Raw genomic sequence first — 18,039 nt, 5'->3', positions numbered from 1 at the left:
ATACCCAGAAACCCTTGCGGCACTAACTCTTCCGGGACGCTACAATATACACCCCCCGCTACCACCGCATTATTTTATTTTCAAATTTATTAACCTGCGGAAAAAGTTAATGTTGATATTTACCTCAGAGGGCTGCAAATAGAAAAGAGGCATTCATTTTTTTATTTGAATTTTATTTAATATACCATTGATGTTTTTTCATTTGTTTTTTCAAAGTTGATTTTGCACTATTAAGTTATAAAAGCGTTGCATGTTCCATATTCAGTGTTAAAGCGAATCAGTGTAGCAAACTGAGCAACTTCCAGCAAACTGAGCAATAATTAACGTTTTTATGCATGCACTTTCTCTTGCTACTTCAAAGCTTGAATGTTTGATTCATTCATTATTGTTATTTTATTTTCCAATGTATTATTAGCCGGTGGAAAAGGTTCATTTTGATGTTTCCCTCAGAAGCTTGCAAATAGAAAGGAGGCATTCAATTTTTATTTAGATTTTTTTGATATGCCACTGATATTTTTTATGATTATTATTATTTGAAACTTGATTTTGCATGTCACTATAAAGTTATAAGCCTTGCTTGTTTAATATTCAACGCAAAACTTGTTTGGGTCCCTATTAAAAGGTTAATTTGTTCAACCTTGGCCCGCGGCTTTGTTCAGTTTAAAATTTTGGCCCACTCTGTATTTGACTTTGACACCCCTGGACTAAACAAAAGGTAAAGTTGATTATGGTTTCCTGAGTTTTGAGAAGGTTAAAAATATCGATCTAAGGTACTGACAGTAGATGTCAGGTTCAAACACTGATGACATCTATTAATCAGACAAGGAAGCAAGGAATTAAACAGAGACAGAATCCAATTTAGCTCAATTGAGGAGAAACGTCTGGACTGTACTCTTGTACAGTCTCCCAACACGCTCTGACGAAAGATTGTACGCCTCCCCTTTTATTTGGACTTTCCCTGATCACATGGCAACAGCTGTTTCTAAAGGACGGGGGTCGTAAACAGCCGCTGCCTTTGGTCACAAAACCGTTGGAAGGTGCCTGGAGGGGGAGTCAGGTGCTGCTTCCTCTCCGCTTTGTAGATTCTCGGGTCAAGACAAAATCTTCCTGTGGATTACAATACATCAAATAAACCGACACCTTCATGCCGCTTCCCATCCTACACAGTGGAGTTTTACAAGCCTTCTCCTTGGTAGGATCAAAGACCGCTTTTGTCCTTCTCGCCGGGGACTCATGGAAACACAAAAGTTTTGTGATAACTTAGATACAATTATTCCGACAGGTTTTTTTTAAGTACATTAAACACTTTGCGTTGACAGCAAGCGAGCTGGCACGGACCCCAGGAAAAAGTGTGAGCTTCAGTGAAACTCCCTCCACTCCCACTCGGACAGGCCGCAGTAAGTCCAGCGTCTTCTTTTTTTTTTTTACCAATAAGTAGTTATTGAAACTAAATTCCCTTTGTCTCTCTGTGCAGACCAGAAAACCGACAACAGAACACCACAGAGGGTGAGTCTTTTTTGTCAATGCACTTAATTAGCTGTAAATGGCACCATTTTAGCGTTTGCTTTTTTCCCCCCGACAGCGCAAAAAGGTGCAGTTTGTGTCCACAACTCCCCACAGGCTCAGGAAGCGAATGACAAGTAAGTGCAATACTTTATTTTATTTTTTTTTGTGGTATCCACTAGAGCAGGGGTCGGGAACCTTTTTGGCTGAGAGAGCCATGAAAGCCAAATATTTCAAAATGTATTTCCGTGAGAGCCATATCATATTTTTTAACACTGAATACAACTAAATGCGTGCATTTTTAAGTAAGACCAACATTTTTAGAGTATAATAAGTGTCTTATTCTTTTTAATAACATTGTTATTCTGAAGCTAACCAATAATAAATCAAATGTCATGTCTGTTGATCATGTTTTTGTTTGGCCATGTGCTGTTTGTCCTTTGGACTCTTTAAGTTCCTGTTTTTTTTCCACTGCCTTGTCTGGTTTCCTTAGTTGCTCATTTTGTCCACCTGTCTCTGGTGGACAAAATGCCCGCTCACCTGCTTCCCGAGCACTAATCAGAGGCAGCATTTAAGCTCGTCTTTGCCAGTCAGTCGCCCTGTGCTGACTTGTTTCATGCCTTGCCATAGTTTCGTGCCTCATGCCATGCCAAGTAAGTTTTGTTTGATTTATGTTCTTAGTCTGTTTATGCGTTAGCTTTGTTCCTTAGCCCAAGTTGTTCCTCCGCTGTGAGCTATTTTTGTTTGTATATTTTTTTAGTTAAAAATAAATCATGTTTTTACCTAAATGCCATGTCCCGAGTAGTCCGTCTGCCTTCCTGGGAGAACGACCCCGCAGCAAGCTGCAACCCCCCCATCGTGACATACAATACTTCTTACCATTAATGCGACTTCTTGAACAGGTGCGGTAGGAAACGGATGGATGGATATAAATGCATGAGAATGTTTCATATTTTGCACGTTATTTTTAGCACTGTGATTACCAGCTAAATTATTCATAATTATCGCGTTAAGCAATGTCAGCTCAGATTTATCTGAGAGCCAGATGCAGTCTTCAAAAGAGCCACATCTGGCTCTAGAGCCATAGGTTCCCTACCCCTGCACTAGAGATTGACCAATTTAGTTTTTTTAGGGCTGATACCAATACCGATTATTATTAGTCAAGGTGGCCGAATAGACATGAATAATATATGACAGTAAACGGCTTTAATTTTGGTTTTTAACATTATTTTTAAGGAAACTTCGGACCTGTAGCGACAATGTTTTATGCGGCGTTAAAATTGTGGTTCATTTAGCACCGAAAAACATGAGGGGATTTCACAAACACCTTTATTACGTGTGCCTAAGAGGAACATCAACATTTACATTTCAAAAAATGGGAAATCTCTTGGGAAAATCTGTAAAAATATGGGATTTCTCTAGATCACAAGAAATCGCCATACACTCAATTGTATTGCAGTTTATGGGTTTAACACTGTCAGGTTCAAATACTGATGACATCTATTAAAGGGGAACATTATCACAATTTCAGAAGGGTTGAAACCAATAAAAATCAGTTCCGTGGCTTATTTTATTTTTCGAAGTTTTTTTCAAAATTTTACATCCCTGAACAAAAGTTTTAAAGTGCTTGATTTTCGCTATTTGCGATGCCATGGTCCATTTTCCTGTGACGTCACATAGCGATTCCAATACAAACAATGGCGAATAGCACAGCAAGATATAGCAACATTAGCTCGGATTCAGACTCGGATTTCAGCGGATTAAGCAATTCAACAGATTACGCATGTATTGAAACAGATGGTTGGAGTATGGAGGCAGATAGCAAAACCGAAATTGAAGAAGAAACTGAAGCTATTGAGCGAATAGCTATTGGCGCTATTCGGCCATGCGTTAGCATCGCCGGTAAAATGTGCAGACCAACCGATCAGGACTTTCGCATTGACACTGGATCAATAAGTCAATAACAACAACACTCACCTTTGTGATTTCGTTGACTTTATCGTTGGGAATGCATCTGCTTTGAGTGTCGCAGGATATCCAGACACATGTCGTAGCATCGCCGGTAAAAACCAAGCAAGGGACTTTCGCATCTCTTGAAACGAGCAACTTAAATCCGTCGATTGGTAAGTGTTTGTTTGGCATTAAATGTGGATGGAGGGAAAGGCTGGATGTAAATATAGCCACAAATGAGGCTAGCCTAAATAGCATGTTAGCATCGATTAGCATGCCGTGCTAATCGATGCACATTCTACGTAAATCAACTTGAATCCGTCCATGATCATGTTGTTTCACCCTCCGACAACACACCGACGAGGCATTATGTCTCCGAGGTACCGGCGGACAGTCGTAAAAACGGAAAACAACAGAGCTGATTTGACTCGATGTGGTAAGGAAATATGGCGTTGACGACCGATGTGACGTCTCGTTCTGACGTCGTCGCTGAGAGAGCAATAAACAGAAACGCGTTTAGTTCGCCAAAATTCACCCATTTAGAGTTCGGAAATCAGTTAAAAAAATATATGGTCTTTTTTTCTGCAACATCAAGGTATATATTGACGCTTACATAGGTCTGCTGATAATGTTCCCCTTTGACCAGAAAAGAAGCAAGGAATTAAACAGAGACTGGATTCAATTTAGCTCAATTGAGGAGAAACGTCTGGGCTGTACTATTTGTACAGTCTTCCACCACGCTCTCACGAAAGACTTCCCTGATTACATTGCAACAGCTGTTTCTAAAGGAAGGGGGGTCGTAAACAGCTGTTGCCCTCGGCCACAAAACAGTTCAAAGAAAAGATGCCTGGAGGGGAACCAGGCCCTGCTTCCTCTCCGCTTTGTAGATCTCGGGTCAAGACAAAATCTTCCTGTGGATTAGAAAAGATCAAAGAAACTGACACCTTCATGTCGCTTCCCATCCTACACAGTGGAGTTTTACAATCCTTTCGATTGGTAAGATCAAAGATAGCTTTTGTCTGCTCGCCGGGAAGGCATCAAAACTATGAATGAACACATGTGGAGTTATGTACTTAACAAAAAAAGGATAAATAACTGAAAACATGTTTTATATTCTAGTTTCTTCCAAAAAGCCACTCTGGTTACTGCTTTGCACACTCTTGGCATTCTCTCGATGAGCTTCAAGCACACCTGTGAAGGGAAAACCATTTCAGGTGACTACCTCTTGAAGCTCATGGAGATGCCGATACTTTGTGCAAATGTGCCTGCAGATATTTATAAAGTTGTGTATTTCAGATTATAATACCTCAAAATCTACTTCTGAATAATGTTTTTTTAGTTAATTAAAAAAAAAACGAACTTATAAATTAATTAACTTTAAACATTACAACAGCAATTATAAACACTGGTAAATATATTACTGAACATTAATATTTTCAAACAGGCACAATTTTTGACACACTAAGTTATGCAGTTACACAATAACTATTGTTTTTTATTCAATTTTAACCTGGGGAAAAAACAACACTAAAAATGTAAGACAAAAAGAACACAATTGCTATGTTCTAACTAATAATTATTAATAATATGCTTAGTCACCTATAATACAAAGCTGACACAATTTCTGTTTTAGCCTTTTTTTTATTTAAAAAAAATATATAAAAATGACCCTCGCCTAATTTGACTTTTCAGTATGCAGCCCGTGTCGTAAAAAGTATGCACACCTCTGAACTAAATTATCAAACGTATCGATTTTTTCATTTGGGAATCGATATTAGCGCATGAAGATCTGGTTTTGATTGATTGATTGAAACATTTATGGGTAGATTGTCAGGCTTTCCCTTTACAGTTTGTCTATGTTTTAGTTTTCCTCTGCATTTGTCTGTTTCCTCTGTGTTTAGTATCTCCTGCCTTTAGTTCCTGTCTAGTGCTCTTATTTTGTCAGCTTCCTGTCTTGTTCCCTGAGTGCTGTGTTCCTCCTCAGCTGTGGCTGATTGGCACCTGGTCACACCTGTTGCCAATCAGCCCGCTCCCATTTGTACCCTCTTCGTCTTGTGTCAGTGGCTGGATCATTGTATTGTCATTTGTATTGTCGTTGCCACATGTCGCTATCGTGTCGTTTTATTGCAGCGTGGCGGTAAGCTACACTCGTTTGTTTGTAACTTACTGTCTTTCGTTCCCTGCTTCTGTTTTGTTTTCACTCTACAAGTAACGACTTCTGTTTTCCTGTTTGCTACCCGCTAGTTTCCACGCTAGGCCCTCTTTTGTTTCTTGCTAGCTTCTATGCTAAAGACCCTTAGTGTTAGTACCCTTTTGTTTGATTTTGTCTTGGTATTTTTATTAGGGTCCGCCCTGCCTATGGCAAAGGACTCCACAGGAGACATTTGCCATAGGCAAGGACCCTATTGTTTCTGTAACGTTTTATTATTATTATTCTTTCTTTCTTTCTTCCGCACGGATACTCGCCTATGCGCTGTATTTTGACCCACTGACCATGCCTCAAAACACACCAAATTTGATACAGGCGTCGGTCAGGAATTTCTTCCCAACATATTAGGCAGCCAAACCAGAAAAATCAAAATTGCGCGCTAGCGCCCCCTAGGAAAAGACAAAAAATGGATTGCTTGTAACTTCCGTTAGGAATGTCGTAGAGACATGAAACAAAATCCTCTATGTAGAACTGACCTAGACCTAAATTCCCCATTAGAAACTCCTATACCTAAAATCAACAGAAATTTTGCAAAACCCTTTCAAAGCAAAATTTTCGCTAAAAATGCTATTTTTGCCTCTTTGAGCTGTAATTTGACCCCCTTAAAATGTTTCAAAACTCACCAAACTTGGCAGACACATCAGGACTGGCAGAAATTGCGATCTAACGAAAAAAAAAAATTATAAAACTCAAAATTGCGCTCTAGAAATTTTTTTGAATAAAACACAGAAAAAACTGCTTCTAGGAAGACCTAAATTCCCCATTAGAAACTCCTATACCTAAAATCAACAGGAAGTTGGCAAAAACCCCTTCAAAACAAAATGTTCGCAAAATATTCAATTTTGGTCTCTTTGAACTGATATTTGAACCCCTTAAAATGCTTCAAAACTCACCAAACTTGGCACACACATCAGGACTGGCAAAAATTGCGATCTAGTGAAAAAACCAAACCTTAAAACTCAAAATTGCGCTCTATTGCAATTTTTGAATAAAACACAGAAAAAACTGCTCCTAGGAAGAGGAAACAGATAAAACTGCTTGTAACTTCTGGTAGGAATGTCGGACAGACATGAAACAAAAACCTCAATGTAGGTCTTACTTAGACCTACATTTTGATAATAGGCATCTTTCAGTTAAAATCAACAGGAAGTTGGCAATTACCCCTTCAAAATAAAAGTTTTGTAAAAAGCCGTCACCTTTTTCCAGACAAAACTGCTTGTAACTTCTGTTAGGAATGTCGTAGAGACATGAAACAAAGACCTCTATGTTGGTCTGACTAAGACCAGGGCTTCAGTCGCGGGGGCAGCAGCCAAAGCGGAGCAGCCAAAGGCGGACCCGACCAACGCTGCTTGCAGCTTTAATTAAATCATGTTTTCTCACTCCATGCCTGCCTCCATCTCTGCATCTTGGGGTTTGTCAACAAACCCTGACATAGATTGCAAAGTACAGTACATATTCCGTACAATTGACCACTAAATGGCAACACCCCAATAAGTTTTTCAACTTGTCCAAGTCCGGGTCCACATAAATCAATTCATGGTATCGGCGGTGTCGATGTTTTGTATCTATCCGCACATTACTAGTGGTTATTACTACTTCACTAATTATATGTATTTTATATAAGAAATACCGTGTTTATATTTTGTCTGCCGATTAAGTTCTTTTCAGTCAGACAATGATGATAAAAGTCTGATACCGATAAGCATCAAAATGCCAAGTATCGCTGCCACTAATCGGTCGATCTCTAGTATAACACACTGGTTGTACACTTTCAGCGCCGAGCCTAAGATCGGACAGCGACAGCGATCTTTCTCCGTCTGATTCCGGTGAGGAGGAAGATGAAGTCCTGGTGGAAGACGAGCAGAAATTAGAAAAAGACGGCAACGAAAACAAGGCCCTAAGAACACCCGGTAAAGGTCTGTCGGCAGCACTTTACAAGACCCCCTCCAAAAAGAGCAAGAGCACTCCCGAGTCTGCCAAGCGGCCCAGCATGGTCGAAGAGTATTTTGAGGCCCACGGCAGCTCAAAGGTTGTGACGTCAGACCGCACCCTTCAACGTCTACACACACCTAAATTAGACCGGGTGGGTGTATAAAAACATCATGTAGGTAAAGTCTTGGGGAAAAGTTTACATACAATTGTAAAGAGTTTCCAATCATTTCTACAACTCTTATTTTTCTGTGATAGAGTGATTGGAGAGCATACTTGTTGGTCACAAAAAATATTCATTCAGCATTTTTTTATGAATGGCACAGTTTTGGCACTGCCACGATCAGGAAGAAAACGCAGGCTATCACCTGCTGCTGAGAGAAAATTGGTCAGGATGATCAAGAGCAGTGGTCCCCAACCACGGGGCTCGATGGGTATGGGGCCGCAGAAGAATTCTGCCTTTTTGAGCTAGCCTTTAAATAGACCTCCTTTTTAGACCAGTTGATCTGCCGCTTCTTTTCTTTTTTCTCCTATGTCCCCCCCTCCCTTGTGGAGGGAGTCCGGTCCGATCCAGTGGCCATGGATGACGTACTGGCTGTCCAGAGTCGGGACCCAGGATGAACCGCTCGTCCAGAGTCGGGACCCAGGATGGACCGCTCGCCTGTGTATCGGTTGGGGACATCTCTACGCTGCTGATCCGCCTCCGCTTGGGATGGTTTCCTGTGGACGGGACTCTCGCTGCTGTCTTGGATCCGCTTTGAACTGAACTCTCGTGGCTGTGTTGGAGCCACTATGGATTGGACTTCAATCAATCAATCAATGTTTATTTTCTATAGCCCCCAATCACAAATGTCTCAAAGGACTGCACAAATCATTACGACTACAACATCCTCGGAAGAACCCACAAAAGGGCAAGGAAAACTCACACCCAGTGGGCAGGGAGAATTCACATCCAGTGGGGCGCCAGTGACAATGCTGACTATGAGAAACCTTGGAGAGGACCTCAGATGTGGGCAACCCCCCCCCCTCTAGGGGACCGAAAGCAATGGATGTGGAGCGGGTCTAACATGATACTGTGAAAGTTCAATCCATAGTGGCTCCAACACAGCCACGAGAGTTCAGTTCAAAGCGGATCCAAGACAGCAGCGAGAGTCCCGTCCACAGGAGACCATCTCAAGCGGAGGCGGGTCAGCAGCGTAGAGATGTCCCCAACCGATACAGGCGAGCGGTCCATCCTGGGTCCCGACGAGCGGTCCATCCTGGGTCTCGAATCTGGACAGCCAGTACTTCATCCATGGTCATCGGACCAGACCCCCTCCACAAGGGAGGGGGGGACATAGGAGAAAGAAAAGAAGCGGCAGATCAACTGGTCTAAAAAGGAGGTCTATTTAAAGGCTAGAGTATACAGATGAGTTTTAAGGTGAGACTTAAATGCTTCTACTGATACTTTCACAGTATCATGTTAGACCCGCTCCACATCCATTGCTTTCTGTCCCCTAGAGGGGGGGGGTTGCCCACATTTGAGGTCCTCTCCAAGGTTTCTCATAGTCAGCATTGTCACTGGATGTGAATTCTCCCTGCCCACTGGGTGTGAGTTTTCCTTGCCCTTTTGTGGGTTCTTACGAGGATGTTGTAGTCGTAATGATTTGTGCAGTCCTTTGAGACATTTGTGATTTAGGGCTATATAAATAAACATTTAATTTTTATTTATTTATTTATTTTTGTTAAATAAATCAACATAAAAAACACAATACTCACTTACAATTAGTGCATCACCCCAAAAAAACTCCCTTTTTCATGACAAAAACCTCCCTTTGTCATGACAGCAAAAAATAAATAAAAAGAAGTGCTCTAATCACTCTATCACAAAAAAATACAAGTTGTAGAAATGATTGTAAACCCAAGACAGCCCTGACATTATGTTCTTTACAAGCGTATGTCAACTTTTAACCACGACTGTATGTACAAATATTGACGCTACACAAGATTCTGAAAGTTTCTCCTTCACTTGCAGGAGACGCTTGTGCAGCTTTTAGAGGGGAAGCCATCGTGCTACCTGGCAGAGATCCAGCAGCTCCACGACAAACACAAACAGCACTTCAGCAAATGGATGCTCCAGCTACAGTGAGGGGTTTTTTTTTTTTTTTCATTTTCTTCATCTCGCCCGCTCCTCCATTTCGAACGCAGAAATGAAATAAGTGTGTTTGTTGGTCTGAAGGTTGGGATTCAGTGTGCTGCTCTACGGTTTGGGCAGCAAGAAGTTTCTGCTGGAGGACTTCCGCCTGTCTTACTTGTCTCAACACATGCACCTCGTGGTCAACGGGTTCTTCCCCTCCATCACGCTGAAATCTGTGAGTACTCAGAAAAAATAGAATTCAAGTCGAACTTAGTGTTGTCCTGAAAACCAATATTTTGGTACTGGTACCAAAATGCATTTTGATGCTTTTTAAAACAAAGGGGACCACAAGAAATGTCATTATTGGCTTTATTTTAACAGAGAATATTATGATTGTCAGGTTCAAACACTAATGATAATATACCATTCCTTCTAGTTTTAGAATATGCCAAAAGCCAATCAAAAATGACTATTTAGTCTCTTAGACCAGTGGTTCTCAACCTTTTTTAAGTGATGTACCCCCTGTGAACATTTTTTTGAATTCAAGTACCCCCTAATCAGAGCAAAGCATTTTTGGTTGAAAAAAAGAGAAAAAGAAGTAAAATACAGCACTATGTCATCACTTTCTGATTTATTAAATGGTATAACAGTGCAAAATATTGTTCATTTGTAGTGGTCTTTCTTGAAATATTTGGAAAAAAAAAAAATCAATCAATCAATGTTTACTTATATAGCCCTAAATCACTAGTGTCTCAAAGGGCTGCACAAACCACTACCACATCCTCGGTAGGCCCACATAAGGGCAAGGAAAACTCACACCCAGTGGGACATCGGTGACAATGATGACTATGAGAACCTTGGAGAGGAGGAAAGCAATGGATGTCGAGCGGGTCTAACATGATACTGTGAAAGTTCAATCCATAATGGATCCAACACAGTCGCGAGAGTCCAGTCCAAAGCGGATCCAACACAGCAGCGAGAGTCCCGCTCACAGCGGAGCCAGCAGGAAACCATCCCAAGCGGAGGCGGATCAGCAGCGCAGAGATGTCCCCAGCCGATACACAGGCAAGCAGTACATGGCCACCGGATCGGACCGGACCCCCTCCACAAGGGAGAGTGGGACATAGGAGAAAAAGAAAAGAAACAGCAGATCAACTGGTCTAAAAAGGGAGTCTATTTAAAGGCTACAGTATACAGATGAGTTTTAAGGTGAGACTTAAATGCTTCTACTGAGGTGGCATCTCGAACTGTTACCGGGAGGGCATTCCAGAGTACTGGAGCCCGAACGGAAAACGCTCTATAGCCCGCAGACTTTTTTTGGGCTTTGGGGATCACTAATAAGCCGGAGTCCTTTGAACGCAGATTTCTTGCCGGGACATATGGTACAATACAATCGGCAAGATAGGATGGAGCTAGACCGTGTAGTATTTTATACGTAAGTAGTAAAACCTTAAAGTCACATCTTAAGTGCACAGGAAGCCAGTGCAGGTGAGCCAGTATAGGTATATATGTATGTATATATGTATATAAAGGTATATACAGTATAGGTATATATGTATGTATATATGTATATAAAGGTATATACAGTATATATGTATGTATATATGTATATAAAGGTATATACAGTATAGGTATATATGTATGTATATATGTATATAAAGGTATATACAGTATATATGTATGTATATATGTATATAAAGGTATATACAGTATAGGTATATATGTATGTATATATGTATATAAAGGTACATACAGTATAGGTATATATGTATGTATATATGTATATAAAGGTATATACAGTACAGGCGTAATATGATCAAACTTTCTTGTTCTTGTCAAAAGTCTAGCAGTCGCATTTTGTACCAACTGTAATCTTTTAATGCTAGACATGGGGAGACCCCAAAATAATACGTTACAGTAATCGAGAAGAGACGTAACAAATGCATGGATAATGATCTCGGCGTCTTTAGTGGACAAAATGGAGCGAATTTTAGCGATATTACGGAGATGAAAGAAGGCCGTTTTAGTAACGCTTTTAATGTGTGCCTCAAAGGAGAGAGTTGGGTGGAAGATAATACCCAGATTCTTTACCGTGTCGCCTTGTTTACTTGTTTGGTTGTCAAATGTTAAAGTTGTATCATTAAATAGAGGTCGGTGTCTAGCAGGACCGATAATCAGCATTTCCGTTTTTTTGGCGTTGTTGCAAAAAGTTAGCGGACATCCATTGTTTAATTTCATTAAGACACGCCTCCAGCTGACTGCAATCCGGCGTGTTGGATAAATATAATATAAAAATAAAAATAACTAAAAACTTGTTGAAAATAAACAAGTGATTTTAATTATAAATAAAGATTTCTACACATACTGCAATGAGGTGGCGACTTGTGCAGGGTGTACCCTGTCTTCCGCCCGATTGTAGCTGAGATAGGCACCAGCGCCCCCGCGACCCCAAGCGGTAGGAAATGGATGGGTGGATAGCTGTAAATATACTCCTCCCCTCTTAACCACACCCCAACACGCCCCTAAGCTTGGACCTTAAATCCTACTGAATAGCACTTAACATTTTTTCACAAAAAAAGAAGAAATCTTTACCATCAATATTTATGGAACATGTCCACAAAAAATCTAGCTGTCAACACTGACTATTGCATTGTTGTATTTCTTTTCACAGTTTATTACATTTGTTGAATATATTCAATAAATATACTTATAAAGAGGCGCCAGCGCCCCCCGCGACCCCGAAAGGGAATAAGCGGTAGAAAATGGATGGATATATTTATAAAGGATTTTTGATTTTTTTGCTATTTTTAGAATACCGTATTTCCGGGGCGATAATTAATTTAAAACCTCTCCTCACTCCTGCGCTTACCAAAGGCATGCGGTAAAAGTAAGCATGCGCTAATCATTTTAAAAACCTCTTCTCACTCCGGCACTTACCAAAGGTATGCAGTAAAAATTGGAGTGCGATGTAAGCTTGGACCTTAAATCCTACTGAATAGCTCTTAACATTTTTTCACAAAAAAAGAAGAAATCTTTACCATCAATATTTATGGAACATGTCCACAAAAAAATCTAGCTGTCAACACTGAATATTGCATCGTTGTATTTTTTTTCACAGTTTATTACATTTGTTGAATATATTCAATAAATATATTTATCAAGAGGCGCCAGCGACCCCAAAAGGGAATAAGCGGTAGAAAATGGATGGATATATTTATAAAGGATTTTTGATTTTTTGCTATTTTTAGAGGATGCCACCCGAACGCCTCCCTAGGGAGGTGTTTAGGGCACGTCCAGCTGGTAGGAGGCCACGGGGAAGACCCAGGACACGTTGGGAAGACTATGTCTCCCGGCTGGCCTGGGAACGCCTCGGGATCCCCCGGGAAGAGCTAGACGAAGTGGCTGGAGATAGGGAAGTCTGGGCTTCCCTGCTTAGGCTGCTGCCCCCGCGACCCGACCTCGGATAAGCGGAAGATGATGGATGGATGGATGGATGGATGGATGACGATTTTTAGAATACCGTATTTCCGGGGCCATAATTAATTTAAAACCTCTCCTCACTCCTGCGCTTACCAAAGGCATGCGGTAAAAGTAAGCATGCACTAATTATTTTAAAAACCTCTTCTCACTCCGGCACTTACCAAAGGTATGCAGTAAAAATTGGAGTGCGATGTAAGTGTGGACCTTAAATCCGACTGAATAGCTCTTAACATTTTTTCACAAAAAAAGAAGAAATCTTTAACATCAATATTTATGGAACATGTCCACAAAAAAATCTAGCTGTCAACACTGAATATTGCATTGTTGCATTGCTTTTCACAGTTTATTACATTCCTATTTTGTTGAATATATTCAATAAATATACTTATAAAGAGGCGCCAGCGCCCCCCGCAACCCCGAAAGGGAATAAGCAGTAGAAAATGGATGGATATATTTATAAAGGATTTTTGTTTTTTTGCTATTTTTAGAGTTTTTTGCTATTTTTAGAATTTTTGTGGGTTCTTCCGAGGATGTTGTAGTCGTAATGATTTGTGCAGTCCTTTGAGACGTTTGTGATTTGGGGCTATATAAATAAACATTGATTGATTGATTGATTGATACCGTATTTCCTTGAATTGCCGCCGGGCCGATAATTAATCTAAAACCTCTCCTCACTCCTGCGCTTACCAAAGGCATGCGGTAAAAGTAGGCATGCGCTAATTATTTTAAAAACCTCTTCTCATTCCGGCACTTACCAAAGGGATGCAGTAAAAATGTGAGTGCGATGTAAGCTTGGACCTTAAATCCTACTGAATAGCTCTTAATCTTCTTCCCTTTATGCGATTTCGGTATTAAAATCAGCCTCCTCTATTTTGAAAATGATGACATGACGAGTTTGACCAGGTGGTAATAATAAGCATGCGCTAATTATTTTGGGAAGAGAGTTTGACCCGGCAGTAATTCAAGGCAGGCGCATACTATATGCAATTCAAGGAAATACAGTATTTAAAAAATGATGTCATGTACCCCTTGGCATACCTTCAAGTACCCCAATTGAGAACCACTGTCTTAGACTATTAAAAGTGAAATGAAGTGAATTATATTTACATAGCACTTTTCTCTAGTGACTCAAAGCGCTTTACAATATCTAAGTTACATTTAAAGCAGTGTGGGTGGCACTGGGAGCAGGTGGGTAAAGTGTCTTGCCCAAGGACACAACGGCAGTGACTAGGATGGCGGAAGCGGGAATCGAACCTGCAACCCTCGAGTTGCTGGCACGGCCACTCTACCAACCGAGCTATACCGCCCCGAGTGGGAAACAAAATACAGTCTTGGTAATTTAATAAACATAGTTTTTAATTTGCTTTTGTACTCCGTGCAGATCTTGAACGCCCTGACATGCGACATCCTCGAGCACCAGGGGAGTTTCCGAACGCCGTCCGACCAGATTCAGTACATCTCGCGGGCCCTGAGAGAGAGTAAGCGCACCTCGTCCCGTTTTTTCATCGACACATTTTCACAGTCCGTCCTCGAATTATAAAACAAACATAGACCCTATAAACTTCAAAAAAGGGTCATAAGAATAATACACAAAGCCTGCTACTATGAACAGAACAATCCATTATTTATTTAACATTTTTCAGACATTGTGTTTTTGAAAACAATGGAAATTATGTTTCGAGTAGGGATGCACCGATTACTCGGTAACCGAATATATTCGGCCGAATATGGCAAAAAAAAAAGCCACATTCGGCCTTCGGTGGAATGAGTTAAAAACAAGGCCGAATAGTGGCGTGTGACGTTGGGATATGTTGTGTACCTGTATAAGTGTATGAGGTTACAATGTTGTGTACCTGTATAAGTGTATGAGGTTACAATGTTGTGTACCTGTATAAGTGTATGAGGTTACAATGTTGTGTACCTGTATAAGTGTATGAGGTTACAATGTTGTGTACCTGTATAAGTGTATGAGGTTACAATGTTGTGTACCTGTATAAGTGTATGAGGTTACAATGTTGTGTACCTGTATAAGTGTATGAGGCTACAATGTTGTGTACCTGTATAAGTGTATGAGGTTACAATGTTGTGTACCTGTATAAGTGTATGAGGTTACAATGTTGTGTACCTGTATAAGTGTATGAGGTTACATTGTTGTGTACCTGTATAAGTGTATGAGGTTACAATGTTGTGTACCTGTATAAGTGTATGAGGTTACAATGTTGTGTACCTGTATAAGTGTATGAGGTTACATTGTTGTGTACCTGTATAAGTGTATGAGGTTACATTGTTGTGTACCTGTATAAGTGTATGAGGTTACATTGTTGTGTACCTGTATAAGTGTATGAGGTTACAATGTTGTGTACCTGTATAAGTGTATGAGGTTACAATGTTGTGTACCTGTATAAGTGTATGAGGTTACAATGTTGTGTACCTGTATAAGTGTATGAGGTTACAATGTTGTGTACCTGTATAAGTGTATGAGGTTACAATGTTGTGTACCTGTATAAGTGTATGAGGTTACAATGTTGTGTACCTGTATAAGTGTATGAGGTTACAATGTTGTGTACCTGTATAAGTGTATGAGGTTACAATGTTGTGTACCTGTATAAGTGTATGAGGTTACAATGTTGTGTACCTGTATAAGTGTATGAGGTTACAATGTTGTGTACCTGTATAAGTGTATGAGGCTACAATGTTGTGTACCTGTATAAGTGTATGAGGTTACAATGTTGTGTACCTGTATAAGTGTATGAGGTTACAATGTTGTGTACCTGTATAAGTGTATGAGGTTACATTGTTGTGTACCTGTATAAGTGTATGAGGTTACAATGTTGTGTACCTGTATAAGTGTATGAGGTTACAATGTTGTGTACCTGTATAAGTGTATGAGGTTACATTGTTGTGTACCTGTATAAGTGTATGAGGTTACATTGTTGTGTACCTGTATAAGTGTATGAGGTTACATTGTTGTGTACCTGTATAAGTGTATGAGGTTACAATGTTGTGTACCTGTATAAGTGTATGAGGTTACAATGTTGTGTACCTGTATAAGTGTATGAGGTTACAATGTTGTGTACCTGTATAAGTGTATGAGGTTACAATGTTGTGTACCTGTATAAGTGTATGAGGTTACAATGTTGTGTACCTGTATAAGTGTATGAGGTTACAATGTTGTGTACCTGTATAAGTGTATGAGGTTACAATGTTGTGTACCTGTATAAGTGTATGAGGTTACAATGTTGTGTACCTGTATAAGTGTATGAGGTTACAATGTTGTGTACCTGTATAAGTGTATGAGGTTACAATGTTGTGTACCTGTATAAGTGTATGAGGTTACAATGTTGTGTACCTGTATAAGTGTATGAGGCTACAATGTTGTGTACCTGTATAAGTGTATGAGGTTACAATGTTGTGTACCTGTATAAGTGTATGAGGTTACAATGTTGTGTACCTGTATAAGTGTATGAGGTTACATTGTTGTGTACCTGTATAAGTGTATGAGGTTACATTGTTGTGTACCTGTATAAGTGTATGAGGTTACAATGTTGTGTACCTGTATAAGTGTATGAGGTTACATTGTTGTGTACCTGTATAAGTGTATGAGGTTACATTGTTGTGTACCTGTATAAGTGTATGAGGTTACAATGTTGTGTACCTGTATAAGTGTATGAGGTTACAATGTTGTGTACCTGTATAAGTGTATGAGGTTACATTGTTGTGTACCTGTATAAGTGTATGAGGTTACAATGTTGTGTACCTGTATAAGTGTATGAGGTTACAATGTTGTGTACCTGTATAAGTGTATGAGGTTACAATGTTGTGTACCTGTATAAGTGTATGAGGTTACAATGTTGTGTAGGCTACCTGTATAAGTGTATGAGGTTACATTGTTGTGTACCTGTATAAGTGTATGAGGTTACAATGTTGTGTACCTGTATAAGTGTATGAGGTTACAATGTTGTGTAGGCTACCTGTATAAGTGTATGAGGTTACATTGTTGTGTACCTGTATAAGTGTATGAGGTTACAATGTTGTGTACCTGTATAAGTGTATGAGGTTACAATGTTGTGTACCTGTATAAGTGTATGAGGTTACAATGTTGTGTACCTGTATAAGTGTATGAGGTTACATTGTTGTGTACCTGTATAAGTGTATGAGGTTACATTGTTGTGTACCTGTATAAGTGTATGAGGTTACATTGTTGTGTACCTGTATAAGTGTATGAGGTTACAATGTTGTGTACCTGTATAAGTGTATGAGGCTACAATGTTGTGTACCTGTATAAGTGTATGAGGTTACAATGTTGTGTACCTGTATAAGTGTATGAGGTTACAATGTTGTGTACCTGTATAAGTGTATGAGGTTACATTGTTGTGTACCTGTATAAGTGTATGAGGTTACATTGTTGTGTACCTGTATAAGTGTATGAGGTTACATTGTTGTGTACCTGTATAAGTGTATGAGGTTACAATGTTGTGTACCTGTATAAGTGTATGAGGCTACAATGTTGTGTACCTGTATAAGTGTATGAGGTTACAATGTTGTGTACCTGTATAAGTGTATGAGGTTACAATGTTGTGTACCTGTATAAGTGTATGAGGTTACATTGTTGTGTACCTGTATAAGTGTATGAGGTTACATTGTTGTGTACCTGTATAAGTGTATGAGGTTACATTGTTGTGTACCTGTATAAGTGTATGAGGTTACAATGTTGTGTACCTGTATAAGTGTATGAGGTTACAATGTTGTGTACCTGTATAAGTGTATGAGGTTACAATGTTGTGTACCTGTATAAGTGTATGAGGTTACAATGTTGTGTACCTGTATAAGTGTATGAGGTTACAATGTTGTG

The 18,039-nt window shown here is 39.8% G+C and overlaps 1 protein-coding gene across 3 annotated transcripts in view; it reads left to right on the top strand.

Moving 5' to 3' along the window:
- orc2 (origin recognition complex, subunit 2) overlaps positions 1 to 18,039 on the top strand; it is a 72,199-nt gene that overhangs the window by 14,737 nt on the left and 39,423 nt on the right. For all 3 annotated transcript variants that reach the window (XM_061890087.1, XM_061890086.1, XM_061890085.1), the window contains exons 5-11: positions 1,320 to 1,397; positions 1,475 to 1,506; positions 1,583 to 1,640; positions 7,438 to 7,745; positions 9,606 to 9,715; positions 9,810 to 9,942; positions 14,569 to 14,665. In XM_061890087.1, coding sequence (XP_061746071.1) covers positions 1,320 to 1,397; positions 1,475 to 1,506; positions 1,583 to 1,640; positions 7,438 to 7,745; positions 9,606 to 9,715; positions 9,810 to 9,942; positions 14,569 to 14,665 — 816 coding nt within the window. The remainder of the gene's footprint in view (positions 1 to 1,319; positions 1,398 to 1,474; positions 1,507 to 1,582; positions 1,641 to 7,437; positions 7,746 to 9,605; positions 9,716 to 9,809; positions 9,943 to 14,568; positions 14,666 to 18,039) is intronic.

This window comes from Nerophis ophidion, linkage group LG28 (genome assembly GCF_033978795.1).
Source record: "Nerophis ophidion isolate RoL-2023_Sa linkage group LG28, RoL_Noph_v1.0, whole genome shotgun sequence".
NCBI lineage: Eukaryota > Metazoa > Chordata > Actinopteri > Syngnathiformes > Syngnathidae > Nerophis > Nerophis ophidion.
This window is presented reverse-complemented; position numbering and strand designations above follow the sequence as displayed.